The sequence below is a fragment of the Phasianus colchicus genome, chromosome 1 (genome assembly GCF_987193195.1).
Source record: "Phasianus colchicus chromosome 1, bPhaCol1.hap1.1, whole genome shotgun sequence".
NCBI lineage: Eukaryota > Metazoa > Chordata > Aves > Galliformes > Phasianidae > Phasianus > Phasianus colchicus.
The window spans coordinates 8,029,143-8,045,661 of record NC_143436.1 but is presented as its reverse complement, the minus strand read 5'-3'; the positions used below and the strand labels follow the sequence as shown (position 1 = coordinate 8,045,661).

At 43.2% G+C, this 16,519-nt stretch overlaps 1 protein-coding gene across 10 annotated transcripts in view; it reads left to right on the top strand.

Annotated features, from left to right (window-relative positions):
- FRMD4A (FERM domain containing 4A) overlaps window positions 1–16,519 on the top strand; it is a 354,026-nt gene that overhangs the window by 259,370 nt on the left and 78,137 nt on the right. For all 10 annotated transcript variants that reach the window (XM_090134966.1, XM_090134960.1, XM_090134970.1 and 7 more), the window contains one exon: window positions 5,805–5,897. In XM_090134966.1, the coding sequence (XP_089991092.1) occupies window positions 5,805–5,897 (93 nt within the window). The remainder of the gene's footprint in view (window positions 1–5,804; window positions 5,898–16,519) is intronic.

Below are 16,519 nucleotides of genomic sequence, written 5' to 3'. Positions count from 1 at the left end.
AATACCCTCAGAAAATTACTCCTTTTTTTTTATTATTCTTTTAGATCCCAGATTAGAATTTCTCAATAAAAAGAAAAAAGAAAGCTTGAGAAAGAAAGGGATTGCAACACTAACATGGGCTAAAAGCACTTTTAGAAATAAGGTTTCCATCAAAAAAGAGAATTTGACCAACAGCCTTATGGCTGAGCTAAGCCACAGAATTTGATTCTGTCACTGCAGCCACCTCAGGCAATGCTGGTTGCTCACCTAGAACCCTGGCTCCCAGAGCTGTTTACAACAAAACTTGAGCTTTTGTCTTAAGACAAGCCATTTCTACCCTTTGTTTAAAAAGTACATCCAAAATTAGCACTGGATAAACATTCAAGGTCTGGCAAATGCTGTAATAGGTCCCTGTTCCTTTTCCCAGCTGCCTGTTCTCCGTAGTTAGACTTCTCTCATTATGACAGCTGTGCCCTCTAATTCTGTCCGCTGTCCTCCACCTTATTTTGCAAAAGCATTTTCTGTAAGATGAACCAAGAGGAAGACCCACATGCTTGTGCAGTCCTAAAAAGCAAGAATGTCAAGCCCATGGGTTGGGTTCCTGGGACAAGCTGAGCCAGCAGTAATGCTCTCATTAGCCATCTCCACTCTCCTGCTGAGGTGGCGGAGAAATTTAAATTATCTGCTGGAATAATTATTTTGGATTGAGTAATTATCCAGCTGCTAGATAATTGCACAGGCATACCCACAGAGAGTTCAGCAGCAATCACCCCTCTAGAGACACTCCCTTTGGCAAGCACATGCCTTGGGCAGCCTGAGGCCACTTCGGGACATGGTGTGTTGTGAGGAAGGATGCTCCGTGTCAGACATATGCAGAAGCAGGACCCAAATCACAGGAGAGTCCAAAGATGATGCCATCTCACTGACATGAGCAGCTCAGCCCTGTAGTAGATCTCCAACCCAGCACAAATCATTGAGATTTGTCCTCAAAGGAGGAGCAGGAGGAACTTTACACAGATCATAAATGCATAATATTTCCTCCTCTACTGTAAAAAGCCTTGAAGAAATAGCAATTATTTTATTTGAACGTGGCAAAAAAATGTACTTAGGATGTAGTACTCGGTCTTAGAAAAGAATGTCCTACATCACCTTCAGAAAGTATACTGGTCTGTATGTACCACACATCTTCACCTGGAAGTAAAAGAAATTCCTTTCTTCAAAATTGGGAAAACAATCTCTTACTGTTTGTTTGCAGAGTACCTAATGCAGTGTTATACCTGATGCAGACCAGAAACACAAAGAGAAAGCTTTGTGACGCCCTCGGGGATTTTCTTCTCTTTGCTCATCCTATTCCGCTGAGTTTTCATGTGCTTTCCTTGAAAGAGACCCGTAACCAGCTGAAACAGGAAAAGCCTGGTTCATAAATGCAGTCTGGGGTTGGCTACACTGCGAGTTCAGGAAGAAGAAAAGCCACTAACGTATTAAATCAATTCTTCTATTTAAGAGTAAAAGCTCTATAAGAGTAATTTATTTAGAAATGATTTGGACTGGGGATTTCCATTCATTAGTTGTGCTCTATCATGACAACCTGAGAAGAAAATCAATAGGAACAACCTTTGCGTTGGCAACTTAATAGTTTCTTGTGATAATATAGGGTCATTACTGCGTTCAGTGTGACTAAAATTAGATTGTCAGACTATTACAGAGGAGAAAATAACGCCTCCTATTTTAATGATCATAGGAAGGCTTTATATGGCATGAGCCATTAACTGAGGGAGAGCACAGGTCAAAAGGTTGTCCTTGAATAGCATGTGGGGCCAAGCTTCTAGTGAAGCCAGAAGATCTATATAGTGGTTGATTAAGAGTGAAAAGGAGTGGGGAACAAGTCTTTTTCTAATTCAGCTGAGTGCAAATCTCTGCTAGCTGCCCTTTCCCTTGGCACCAGCTCTTCCAGCATTCCAAGAGAGCAAGTCAGAGAGAGTCACAGCAAGATTCCTTCTGTTCACTGCAGAAGGCCCTTCTGGGCTAGGGAAAAGTTTGCCATGTCCTTTGCTCATCCTTACACATATCACCTGCATCGCAGAGAACTATCAGCTTCTGCACTGCACTGCTCCCCCTCCCTATGCATTTGGCTGCTGAAAATCAGTTTGCTCATGTCTGTCCTTCCTTTGCCAGAACAAAACGGGACTGAGGCCTTAATTACTTGTGTTACACTTGTGCTAGAGACTGCAGTAACGTGACAAGGTAACAACAGAGAGTGCCTTTACTCCGCCGAGGATTCTATGTCCCAGGAGACAGCAAGGGAAGAGTATGAGAAGAGGGACAGCAGGGCACCACATCTCCAGGATTTGGGGGAAAAACCTGTTTCCACCCTCCAGTGATACAGCAAAGCAAGAACTAGGGAGCAGGTGTCCCAAGTCCTGGCTAAGCAGACTGCCCAGTGGGTGGTGGAGCTCTTGGAATAATGTCCTGCTCTGGCATGGGACCATTTCCATTGTCACTGAGCCCATTGTTTGCCAGATCTGTACAGTTAATCTCACATAGCTCCCCGAGCTCTGCAGCTCCTTCAGAAAAATATTTCTGTTGAAAGATTAAGACCTTAAATGAGAAAACCTGTGAGCTTAAAGTTGTTGGGTTTTGTTTCTGTAGTTACTGATGGAAATGGAAAATAGCATATATGGTTTCTATTACTTGATTTGGTCTTTTTCAATATCCATTCAGTTCAGCATGGGTTTGACACTGAAGGGGTGTGAGGTGGTGTATTTATTCCAAGTATCTTTGCAACACAAATTTATATAGATTCCCTTTGCAGGAAACTGGACATGAACCAGTAAAGCTTTATAAACAGATCCACCTGGAGGCAAAGTATTCATTGATGACTACTCCTTTCTGAAAGCTCTGACAAAAGAAAACAGAAACTACTGTTTGCAATTGACAGTACAAACCTTGTGCACCTAAATCCATACTTAGTCTATAACCTAAATGGACTCGGTTTCTGTTTCTAAAAACCAATTATGTTTTTGTAATTGACACATCAGTTTAACTGCCAAGACAAACAACAGAGAAAAATGATCTGGCTTCCAATATTCAGCCTCCTTATAGGTCACGCAAAACTGTTTGCACCATTGTTTGTGAATACATTGACATAAATACCTAAATGAACAAATCAATGGAGATAATGAAACAAAAGCTATTTTGTGGCTCTAAATTGAACTGTAAGGGAAATTCAACTAGACACAGGCATGTATGAATGGGATCCAAAAGCAAGCTGCCTAAATTGGTCCATGAGAACTGCTGGGATTACTACATACCTAGGGTTATATGCCATACTTTTCCCTGTCTTACTTGGGATTGTGCTCCATGAATAGTCCTGCTGAAGACAGCAAGACAGCTTCCAGAGCAAAGTGTTTTGCGGTGTTACAGCACTGGAGTTTGGCTCCCTGATAGACCACATTCACAGGCAGATGCCAGTGACTGTACACTGCTACTGTTCTGTATGTGGCACACACGAATGCTAGAAAACAAGGAGTTAGATGACAGTATGCAGTGCAGACACCCTTAGTGATGAAAGCTCGTAAGTGGTAATTGAGTACAGTGAGCAATTAGCTCCTGGCAGTGATTTAAGTGACCTTCCTCCTCTGAAGGAGCTTTGGATTTATGCTCCATGCAGCAGAGAGTAATGAAACCCAAAAACACGCGTGTGTAAGCTGGTATGCCAATGTATATGCAGATATTCTTTTTGCATTGACTGTATCAGCTGTATACTCACATTAAAATGCAGTGAGATTGAAAAGAACGAGTTTTTTTTTTTTTTCAAAACACAGAATATTTTGAAGGGAATTTGCTTTGTGCACCATGGCGTCTCAATACCTTGTTGCACATGTTAGGCAAACCCAGACACTTCTGTTGTTGGACAGTATGTCCACTGTCAACAAATTTGTCTCAGTAGGAACCCGTTTGCAATGCCACCAGCCACTGGTGGCTGCAGCTTTGGTGATACAAATGCAGATGGACAGGTTCAGAATAGGATGTCAGTCTTAGAGTGTTCTCCCCTTGCTCTGACAGTGTTTTACACTCTGGCCTACATAGGTAGATGGCCTAGATAGATAAACGTTCAATTTGTACTTTGAGTAGGAGCAGGTGAGCATGGATAGTTCCTGTCTCCATGGGTAGTGTGGCCTTCACAATTAATTTCAGACTTTCTGAGTCCCCTTAGGGGAACATAATGAGACTTCAGGACCCAAGAGAACAGCACGGAGCTGCCATCAGGGGAGGGTCGGATCAGTGTTAGGAAAAGGTTCTTCACCAGAGGGTGGTGAGCACAGAACAGGCTCTGTAGGGCAGCACCAAGCAGGGCGCAGATGATGTCCCAGTGGTCTCCAGCCCGGATCTGCCTGGTCCCTGCACTGCCCACCCTGTTCTGCATCAATGTAAGCCAGAACAGAAATTCAGATGGAACCCGGGTGATCCAAAGCCTCCTACTTTCCCTTTTTTTTTTTTTTTTGTAGAAGAAATCTAGTTGCATTGCTGAAGGGCTGTCGATGCTTAACTTCCAAAGGTGTTTCTCATTGCCCAAAGTACACACGCTGCTAAGGAGCAATGAGCAGACCCTTGGGAAAGCTGAGTGTGTTTGCTGACAGGGAATGTTACTAACACTTGTGGAATCACTAGAACTTAATTTAACACTTTTTTTTTTTTTTTTTAATGAAGCCTCTATTTTTTCATTTTGGTGGAATGAAGAATTAATCTTGAGGATTAGCATGAGCTGGCAGACAGGCAATGGAATAGAGCTCAGGACATCTGAATTCCATTTCCTGCTTTATTTGCTGCATGATTCTCCCCAAAATTGCTTCAATTCTCTCTCCTCTCGCTTGTCTAGACAGCAAAGTGCTGAAGGCAATGGGCTGCCTCTCCCTCTGGGTGAAATCTGGTCTGACTGAAATCAATAGCAAAATGCTTGCAGGATGCAGCCCCAGCATCACTGAAAGCAGCAGCACAATTCCTGCTGACTTCAGTGGGTCCTGAATTTCATCCTATGTATTTCCACAGCACCTAATTTAAGCGGGTCTTTTTCTCAGCTGGGGTATGAGATGCCCCTTTAATACAAATAATGGTGTTTACAAAATACTGCTCACACGCACACAGCACTTTACAATGCGTGGAACATGACAAAGAACAGAGCTGCTGCCCAGGAAAGCTTCCAGCTGCAAGGCACAAATGGATAAATTGTAGGAGAAAATAACAGCGACAGGTATCATCTAGGCAAAAGAAGAGCAGCATGTGGTAATTGGAGCTGGAATGCTTTGTGGAGCAGCTGTTTTTCAGGAGCTCTCTGAAGGAGGAAAAGCAAAAGCTGGGCAAACCTAAAGAGGCTACTGCAAGCATGTGGGTGGTAAATAAACTGTCTGGGTCTGTATACAGACAGATTTAGCCTTGAGTGAAATATTGCAGGCATCGTGGAAACTCTTAACGGTAAGGATTTCTGATGAAAATCTTGACAGACTTTTAATGATACAGCTGCTCAGGGGGGTTGTAATAAAAAAGGTGAAGCTCATAACATTTTGGGCTGTCCTGCCTGGTCGGTGCTGCCAGCTTTCACTCTGACAGATTGAACTTTAGCTGTTCAGTTCCCAGACTGAAATGTTGGCAGGATGCTATTGCCTCTATTCCTCAAACATTTGCTGTGTGTTTTCCAAATATCATGCAGTAGCCAAAGGCAAACAGCATCAGTCCAGTTCATCTTCTGTAACACTTTGGACTTCACTGCAAAGAGCAGCAAGAAGTGTCTCTGGTGGTGGGCTCACCAGTGTCTCTTTTCTTGCCAGGGGACACCTGAACTGGCTTCAGCTGGACCGCAGGGTGCTGGAACATGACTTCCCCAAAAAGTCAGGACCAGTTGTTTTGCACTTTTGTGTCAGGTAAGTGCATGACTGCAAACTCTTCCCATGTGATATGGAATCATAGAACTGTTTGAGTTGGAAGGCACCTTTAAAAGTCATCTAGTCCAACTCCCCTATAATGAACAGGTACACCTACTGCTAGACCAGGTACTCAGAGCCCAGTCTGGGTACCAATATAGGTATGGATGAACTGTTTCCTAGAAGCCAGGAAGCAGGTCTGTCCATTTGTCACATCTGTGGACAAGTAAACACTTTATGGAAGTTCCTTGTGAACTCCTCATCTTTGTAAACTCCTCTGACACAAGTGCAAATTAGCAGTAATAATATCAACACTAGTATAAAGTGAAGATCAGATGTTATGTCTTTCATGGATTGGTGGTTTTATCTATGAGTTTTGGAAAGTCTGAGCTGGGCAGAACCATGGAACAAAGACCTCTTTCTGCTGGGACAGCCAACTGAAGGGAGAGCACTCACTTCTTCACCAAGCCAGCCATTTCTCCTGGATTGTGCCTGATCTGTGTATTGTGTCGGGGACCAAATAAATCCTCTTATAACGTCATCACTGTTTGACTTCTGGGTTCAACTAAAATGTGGTGTAATGAATAATCTCTAGTGACCAGTTTGGCTTCTGCATGTGTGTAAAGCATACTCACAGACTCATACTCACAGACTGGAGTAGAAAGATTTTAATGAAAATTATGCCAGTTTGGGAGAATTTCTTTTCATCTGGGGCTTTTGCAGCAACTGTTTGTGTTAGGTGATGCTATGTGTACGGCATCTTTGCCTTCAAGGGAGATATTTTCTGAGAAGACAAATCTGCCTTGCAACTTTAAAACACCCCTAGAGAGGCTGGGGGTGGAATGGCATATGTACAAAATTAAGTTGGGGGTTTTGACTTACTTTTAATGTATAGCTCATGTCTAGAACTAGCTAGTGCAGTGTTACTGTGTCTTTTACTGTTAGCCTTTCCACTCCAATATTATATTACATCTGACATCACTCTCATTCATTCCGTCGTACCCATAAAAAATGAAGACTCGCTTTTGAATTTCTTTCCCCGAGTGCAGCTTTTTTCCTGCAGAGTGATTGTCATTCATTTAACTCCAATTACAACAAAGGATTCTCAGGAGAAGAGACTCTTTGTTCTATTATATCCCCATTTTTGCACAGAGCCCCATGACTCCAGAACCGGTGTGCTGTGTCCCACAGGAAGAGGTTACTCTATTACATTTTGGATGTTTTCAAACCATAAGGGTAGATCAGAGCTGAACATTTCTACTGTATACTAATCAACCTGTGTTTAGACCTGCACAGAACTGAAGGAACTTTTCTGAAAGCGTATTAGATTGATAGGCAAATTAAAAAATAAATAAATAAATAAAGAACATAGATGCTCTGTTATCAAGCATCTTGCCTAGAGGCCAAACAGAGGAGTTCATTGCTAGGGCAGTGGTCTCATGGAAAGCAGAGAAGTCTCTGACTGAGCAAAAGCTAAGTGCAGATTTCAGGAGTATGGCTGTGAGGTGTGAAAGCCAGAGCTCCAGCACCATTCTCATATTCATTTCAAAGACCACTCAACAGGCATAAATATTGCCATCTGTATTGTTCTATGGGAGTTGGCAGCAAAATGGGGACAAGTCATTCTAGTGGGATCTTAGCCAAAAGACATCTTAGAAGTATGGATCCATACAACAGTTAGAAAATAAGTGACCTCTCCTGTTCCGGAATCAAAATCTGTAAGAGAAAGACACAGGGGAAAAGTCAGCGTTTAGTGGTTGAAAAGAGAAAATGTGAAATAGCACACCAAGTTTGGATTTTTACTCTTATTTTTGATAGCAGTGATTGGATTGTCACACAGTTACATTTTTTAATGGATTAGAAGGCTGGATGCCTCATGAGTTAGGAATGGGCATTAACTTAAACTGTTTTTTTCTTCCGCTTTTCCTTCCCTGAGAATGTCAGATGCTAGAAAGACACTGAAAAAGCTTCCAAGCATGTAATAAGTTCCCACGTCCATCCCCAAATCTGATCTGAGCAGAAGGCAATTGGAGAAGAAACTGATCCTGAGCAGCTGGATGAAATTGGAAAAGACTCACATATCTTTCACCAGTGGTTTGAGTTCTGGCTTCAGAACTAATGCCAGGACTGGAGAAAAAGCTGTGAAGAGACCAACCAATTTTGATAGTCCAGGGGTGCACTGTGGCTTACAAAACTATTCATGCCCGGATCATAAACAAAAATGCCCTGCCACCATGAAGTGGAAAGCAGAGATAAGTAATGCTGTTCCTTAAAGAGTTAGAAATGTGATAATTTTTAAGGAAGTAGGTTTCATGAAATCTACTGCATCATTGGTAAGGGGCTACCTGTGTCTGTAGCTACATTTCTTGCATTGCATCTCTCAAGAACTGCAGCAAGAAAAGCTTAGCTTGGTGCCAGGAGTCCCAACTGGGGAAATACTAATTCAACTAACTGGATGTGCCAGATGTTCATTGCAGAGAAAACTGTATCAGGATTTAGTAATCATGTGGGTTTTTTCTTTAAATCTAAGTAAATGTACAAATCAACCACACTGGGTAACAACTGAAGACAAGAAGCTTCAGGCAAGAACATTCAATGATAGTTTGTGAAGAGGAGAACCTATGCAGGAACAATTTTCACCTTTTATGTGACTATCAGATTGCTTTTACCCTTAACTTGCCTGCAGCACTGTTGATGGGCAATATGCCTGCATTTAGATCACACTAAATACGCATTTAAACCAAAACACACCTTTTAAGTCAAGGTTTCTTGGAAGAACCTTGATGCAAATAGGAAGTTCCACAAGCTTCACAGAGTGAAATTCTCCTCCCTTCCTAAAATCTCTGCAGCGCTGTTGAAGCTTTGTCTTTTGTCACACATTTCCTTGGAGTTTGGTATTGCTGAGCACTGACGTCTGGTGTCTTTACTCTCTTCTGTAATTGAAGACCAAAAATTTCACAATGCTATCAAAGAAAGGGGGTTTTATAAGGACATCCTTAGCATTAGTTCAGAGACAAAGGCTACTGCTCTTGGACACTTGCATAACTAACTGTAGCCTCTCTTTCTGTTGTCATCTAGTGCTTCTCTGGAGCTTTCCACTGAGAACAACACAGGAATCTGGAAAGCAATTACGATTGCATGGGCTGCTGTGAACTGGACCATGGCTATCCTTGTGCACTATTATTTTATGAGACTCTTTGCTAATACCTATTTATATGGTTTTAAAGCTGTACATGAAAGCAAGAGGGAGTGCCATGTGTCTTGCAGGGGAGGTAGGACAACTGACAATGAGATGGGAGTGCTGTTAGTTCTCATCTCTGAAATAGCTTCTTGGGTGGCTTTCTAATACACTGGTCACTTGATTGTGGGTGAAAGTCATTCCCTGCCTCCTCTTTGCAATGAAGGAATGAGGGATTGTTTGATTGATTTTACAGAAGTGTTCTGAGATCAGAGGACAGTGAAACTGTACCTCACAACATGGGCTGCACAGCAAAAAGCAGGAATCTAAGTAAAGAGTGGAGACCCAGGCAGCAAAGAGGTCAAAGGAAAGCAAAGGTAACAGGGGTTCAGATAAAGGTTGCTATGCTTCAGACAGGAAAGGGGGCATTTTGCTCTGGTTCACATGAGCAGAAGAAAAGCAAAATTTCTCCTTTTGTATAAATCTTTGAAGTGAGAAAGGACTGGAGCACAGACATGCTGTTTGTTCACAGAAAGCAAAGTTGGCTCAGCTTTGCAGTGAATTCTCATCCTCAAACAATGGCCTTGTGAGATTAGCAATCTTTAGCTAGGGAACCATCAGCATGAGTCTGATCTCTTTATCTTCTGGGTGTTTGTCATGCTGTTACTTTATATGAACAAGCTCAGCAAATAAAATTCACTTCACTGGTGGATCTTCTCCCAGGAATGCATGTACCCATTCTCAGGGTAGCTCCACCAGTTAGAAAGTAACAGCTCACTGCAGAAGTCGTCACGCTGAATCAGTGCTACTCTCATGTCGAATGGCTTTTCTTCCAGAAAGTCAGGGAAAAGAATGTTAAATAAATCTTCAATACTCAAATACGCTGCGGGGCAGTGAATTTGTCTCTATGGCCCTGCAGTATTCCCACTGAGGAATGTCTGTGTCCAGCAACATCTGGCATGTGTTCATGTACACTGGCCAAGCTGAAGTCAGCATAGGGGCTGTGGGGCTCAAGTCCCCTAATATTGAACCCAGACCCTCTGCCATTTCACCACAGTTACTAGAGAACAAAGTGGCCTTAAGAGGCCAGCACTGGAACACACGGTGCAACACTCTTGTTCACTTTAACCAGAAGGAATACGGCTCTGTGTGCACCATCCGTGGCCTCAGTCTGAGGTAGGTGGGAAGAAGTCTGAGATGGGACTCACCACAACCTGAGACACTTATCTGGTCAACTATTCTGTATCAGGATTGATTACCAGAGCCTCTTCCCACTAATAGGCACTTTCTAGGAACAATTCCTCTGACCTGATTCAAGATGACTACTTTGGAATCCAGTAAGTCATACTCTAAAACAGCTACTTCACTTCCCTGATTGTATCTGCCTCTTTTCATCTGCTGAATCTTCAATGTGTGCTACAACTGCAGCCTATAAATTCAGGTTATTTCAAACATGGTTGGTCTATCCAGGGTTGAGGAGATGTTCTCTATCTACAGAGCTCTGCCTGGCTACCTGGGTAGAAATGGACCTCTTGGAGGACTTTTCTAATCTTGGTGATTCTATGATTCTATGACAAGAACTAATGTTAAAAATAAAAGGAACTGTACTCCATTTGGAAATAACAAACCCTGGAAGAAAGGGAGACAGTGTTTGCTAATGTGGATTGTACATAGGGTTAGGTGGATCTTAGAGCTAGCTGCCAAAAAACATTTCTGCCTTCTGTATTAGCCAGAAGACATGTATGGGGTGTAGTTCTATGGAATGCTGCTCACAACCTGCCCAGTTCACTCACACAGCAATGCTCTGTGTGTGCCACACTCACTTCCAGCCAGCTCCACTTGACCGCAAGAAATCAGATTAGGTGTTGGTGATGACAGCAGGCTGCTGGGGCAGGAAGAACTGAACAGACCACACCAAATTAAACAGTGCAATTTATTTGTCTTGCACATAATGCCCTATGTTCCTACATCTATAATTTTCCCCACCAGAGGTGTTTGTGGGTCTCCATTATCTTGCTCCAGGCAGAAAAAGAAAGGAAATGGACAAGCTGTAGGACCTCTGAGTATATCCCAGAGCAAAGCAGGTGGAATGAGGGAAAGCTAGCAGGAAGTTGAGGCCAAGAGGAGGGAGAAGAGCTGGTAGCAGAGGGATCCTGTGCCCACATCACCAGCTACTCTCTCTCCTCTCCAAAGAGGGAGAAGGAACATCCCTCTTTCTCCTTCCCATGGTGTGAGACAGGGTTTTCCAGGAAATGGAGAGACAGGCCTGAAAGCATTATAAAATACATCAATTCTGCAGGCAGGGGAGAGGGAGAGAAGTGACAAGACTTGCTGTCACCCATAGGCATGCTGCGTCGCACCTGTTAGCACTTGGCAGAAGGTGCTGAGGAAAAATCATATATACACAAATTGCTCTACTTTGCTCTTTCTAGGTCTCTTTCTCTGCATGGGGAGCTGCAAGGAGGGTAGTGCAGGACCCCACTTCGCCGTGGGGTTTGATCATTCCAGGAGTGCCCAGAGAACTGCCCTAAGATGTTTAATTCCCTTGGGATGCTCTCTCCCCTTTGAGCTGTCTCTCCCACCTGCTCTCATTACCAGCACAGGGACACTAACTCACTGCGCCAGGCTCCCAGTTTATAGCAGTTTATGTTATATGTGAGGAGACAGAGAGCCATCTCCCACTCACATTGTATTTCTGCAGCTCAGTGCATTGCTGAGATACTGTAGAAAAGGTAGCAAAAAGCAGAATTTTAACTCTATATAACCAGCCCAGCACAACCAAGCTGCTTTCAGGGCTTCTGTCTAAGAAGTCTGGCAAACCTGAGCCATAAGCCAGATCTCTCTGCACAGCATTAATCTGGCTGCTTGATGTGCATCAGCTGTATGCATGCTGAGGGGAAAGATCTGCAAACCCCTTCCTCCCACCCAGTCGCAGTGTATAAATACAGCCACTCAGATCTTGTTTGTGCTGGAAGACAAGGCTCCCTGCAGACAATTTATTGCAGCCTTCTCAGGGTGGCCCCCTGCTCTGTTCACCAGGGGGAAGGTGTAATAAATTGCCTGCGGGGAAGCTTTGCTCCTTGGAGTCTCTTTAGAGATATGAGAAACTTCTGTCCAGTCGGAAGATTTACTTGTGTGAAGTCTGACCTTTGGTTGAGGAAGGGAACTAATGGGGTTCTGCTACTTAGCACACAGCTCTGAGCTAAGCCATCCATTATACACACATCTTAATAGCAGTCTGGCTCTTGAGTCCCATAACATTATTTCTGTTTTCTGCTTAACTAGGGATATATTTGTGTAAACGTGCTGTGTTTAGAGAAGGGGATAAGCTGTTTTTCCTTTGCATGCAGCCACCCGAGGGGGAAGAAAATCAACATTCTAGGAATTTGTTGTGTTGAGCCACATTTTGAACGCACTGATGCTGGAAGCATTGTCTTGTCTAATTTTGGCAAGCATTTAGACAGCATGATAGATACTATGCAAAAATGATGGATACTGTCAATGTAGGACTTGTACCTAATTTGGATCAAGGAGCAATAGCTACGTTAATGCCTACACACGGATTCTCCAACTGGGTCAAAGTCATACAGACATCATTTCCATTTTCACTGCAATTTGTGCATTTATACTCTACACCAGTGGGTGTGATTTGCTGTCACCAGTGAAGCAAGCAGAAAAGTCTGCTATGAGAAGTTCCATCACAGTGGCATTGAACACAGTGCTGGAAGGGTAGATGCAGTGAGTAAGTAAATTCCATGCCAGCTTTCACAGCCAAATCGTACCTCTGTGGGCTGCTGATAACATAGTGGAATGGCTGGAGAGGTTTCTACTCCTAAAATGGTTCAAGAGCCTGAACAGAAAGATGTCCCACAGATATGGATGGATAATGTTGTGCAAGGAAGTCCACCCAGCAAGTTGCGTCTATTAGCCAAGATGTCACTCTTGGTAAGGATTGCAGAGCACTCAGAGCTGAACTGGAGCTCAGGAAAGTGGGGAAATTCCCTGGTGGCTGAGAAAGGAGGGGGGAGGGGAGGGGGAAGTGGGAAGAAGGCAGTACATTGCTGTGATTTGATCACTGCTCTCACCTCATGGGGCAAAAAGCTACCAATAATTCCAAGCCAAGTGGAGCTGCAACAGCCTTTTTATACAAACCTGAACTTCTCTGCCAAGCTAAGCTCCACAGGACATTTCAGGGTGAAGCAATGTGCAAAAAAATATATTGATCTGGCTGTTGCTTTTATGTTCTTGTCAGGCCTGGTCTGCACCTGAGAGGCACGAACAGGACTTGCTGTACTGACACCAGTGTCTTTTTGTGTGATGTATGATGCTGTAACCATGCATCAGGGAGGAATGTGTCTGTACTGCTACCTTGCTTCCCTTCCCTCTCTGTGTTGATACAGGAACACTCAGTTTGCAGATTCTTAGGATATACAGCCTAGAAAACAGCTGGAGCATTATGCATTCCAATGGAGAAGATGAGGCATAGGTATGGTTAAATACTCATGAGTTTTCCAGGAGTTCAGTGGACTGCTCTCTTAAAAATATGGAGAAATGTGGATGGGCAGTAGGAAAAGGTGCAAGCAGCTTCACAGAAAAGTGAGTGTGGAGGGGAGAGAGAAGAGAATCCTACAATCATTTGGGTTGGAAAAACTCTCTAAGGTCATCAAATCCAAGCACTGACCTGACACTGCCAAGTCTACCACTAAACCACGACTCTAAGCACTGCATTACAAGTATAGAATATGCCCCATTAGGGCAGGTTGAACAACATCCACAGTTTTGTTAGCCAGAATTCTCCATCTTCCTGAAATCATGTTCACTTTCAGGGTTTGTGGCTTCCCTGCAATGAAACAGAAATCAACAGAGGACTCTCTTGTTGCACCCTGTCCAGTCTCTGGTGGTGAGCAAGGGGGACCTGAGCATGTCACAACAACAGGCAGCAGAAGATGGGATCAGAATTAAAATTAATGCAGGAGGGAGGTAAATTAGGCTTTTTAGTACCTCTGATTTTCACTCTTGGCTGATTACTTAACAGGCCAACTATTTAGCATGACCATTGTCTGCTTTAAGTGTCAGCACATAAAATGCACCCATGACTATTAGCAAACAGGACTGGAACATAAAAGGAGCTTTACTGCCCGAGTTGCTCGGAATACTCATTTAGCATGAGACAGTGGACATAATGACATCTGCATTTAAGTTCATTATACTGATGCATGTGATTTTTCTTCTCCTGGTTAGCAAATGGCCTCATATTTTTCACATTATCCTCTGAGGTTTTAAATGACACAGTGAGGGATAATGAGCCAGACCCCAGGATGGATGAGACAGAAAGGGGGTCTTCTCCTTTAGCCACTGCTTTGTAATAATGAAATAAGAGACAGCCCATTGACAGAGCCACAGAGCAGTGATGACAGCTCTGTCCTGCATCCTAACCACAACAGAGTCAGCCAGCTGGGAAGGACATGGGAGCATCACCTGCCCATTTCAGTCACTTCTCTTGGGTCTGAGCACATTTCCCACCCAGGGCAGGAGGAAGCATGGGGTAAGGTGATAACACATCAAAACCAACATCCTTTTGCTTCATTTTGACATTTTCCATGAAATCTGGCTTTACCCTTTATTTTCATTTTTCATAGAAAAAAAAATATTTTCAACAGAAAAGAGAATAAATACTTGGGATACTCATTCTGTTTGGTTTTTTTTTCATTTTTAGTTTGGCAGTGTAACACTGTTATCAGTCAAGGTCACTGAGTCATTCTGACCATGGTAAAATATTGTTAACATTTGGCAGATTCTGCTTGGAAATAAACATGTTGGTTTGTGATCTTTCATGCTGCAACTCTACATTTGCAGAGTCAGAGCCTGGTCCAATCCACACGACAGGTGACCAAGTTCTTATAGAGGGGATGTGTCTAGAGCTGAGCATTAGGGAAATGCCAAATACTTTTTATTCAATCGCTTCTTTTGCTGTGTAGAAACTGGGAGTGCTGGTCAATTCAGCTCTGCTGCTAAAGCAAGTGAGCAACAAACTCATCTTGCTGTTTAATGACTCATGACTACTTGCAAAGGACACGTGAATATAAGCCTGAAGGAACTATGTAGAATCACAGAGCTAATTTCTCTGAGACCGTGCCATGTACTTCAGAGGGGCCAGGAGAATTCCCTTCTGCCACTGATGCTCACTGACCACATAAAGACATCACCAGCTCAGGAGGATGCTTCCCTGACAACCTGAGGCCTTCTATGTCCACTGCAGGAACAAAGTACTAGCTGTGATGCTCCTGTTCCACCAAAGCTTAATTTGTCCTTGTGCAGATACATCGCTGATAGGGGATTCTTAGCTCCTGAAGAGTCAGTATGGTCAGTCAAATTTTGGGCATTTCTCTCTGCTGCAAGCCAAAGGTGGGCAAGTGTGCGGCACAAGGAAGAACCTGCAGCAATGCCAATTTCCTGTTACCCAAGGATCAAGAGTTTCCACTGTTGCTTCTCACCAGCACCACTGCATAAATGTCTGTACTTGACTGATTGAGATGGAAATTGCCATTCATCACAGCATAAGGGAGCTTAAGCTGTCTCAGAGCAAGTTGTCAGTTAACCAGCACTTAATATATAATTAATATAGTACAAGGCATGTCCTTGCAGCTGAAAGATTTAAATGTCTCAGATGCAATAGCTTCCAAAATCTTGTAAGATTCCTTCTGCAGAGCTCACTACCTTCCTGCTGTTGAGAGGGAGCAGTCAAGATAGGCACTTTGTGTTCATTAACCAGCACAATATTCACTGGTTCATTTAATTAATGCTTAGAAAATATATTTGATGAATTGTAAGTGACTGGGACCACAGAGGGGAGATTATGGGTAGCAGAGAAATAGATTAACATTGGCTGAGCTTCCTTCTTTACCTTTGAAACCTTTTAAAAAATGATTTCTCTGGTTTTTATATTCACATAATCTTGTGGAGCTTTCTCCCTTCACGCACACACCTAATTTCTCATCACAACTGTTGCTGGCTATCAGAGAACTTCTCATAGGAGCTGTCTGAGGCAGTGCTGTTTGTTGGTTGTATTGCAGGAGATGTTAGTAGCAGAGCTAAGGTGTCAGACACACTGCACTGCCTGCATCTCTGCCCAGCCCATCAGTTCCTGGATATTTCAGCTTCACAACATGTGGAGGAATGTTGCTCTCTTGGGAGTCCTCAACAGAAAGCTAATAGTTACCTCTTAAAACTGATGATCTTGAAATATGCAATAAGAATGGGCTTATAATCTTAATAGGCAAAACAGACACAGGGGGTCAGACAAGGGAGGAGTATTTCCTAAACAAAGCCCAGCAGCCCCAATCAGCTACATGATTTGCTGAAGGTCATAAAGTAAACCTGTGTCACAGTCAGGAATTTAACACAGATTTCTTGATTAATTCATTCCTAGATTCTTCTTCCTGCC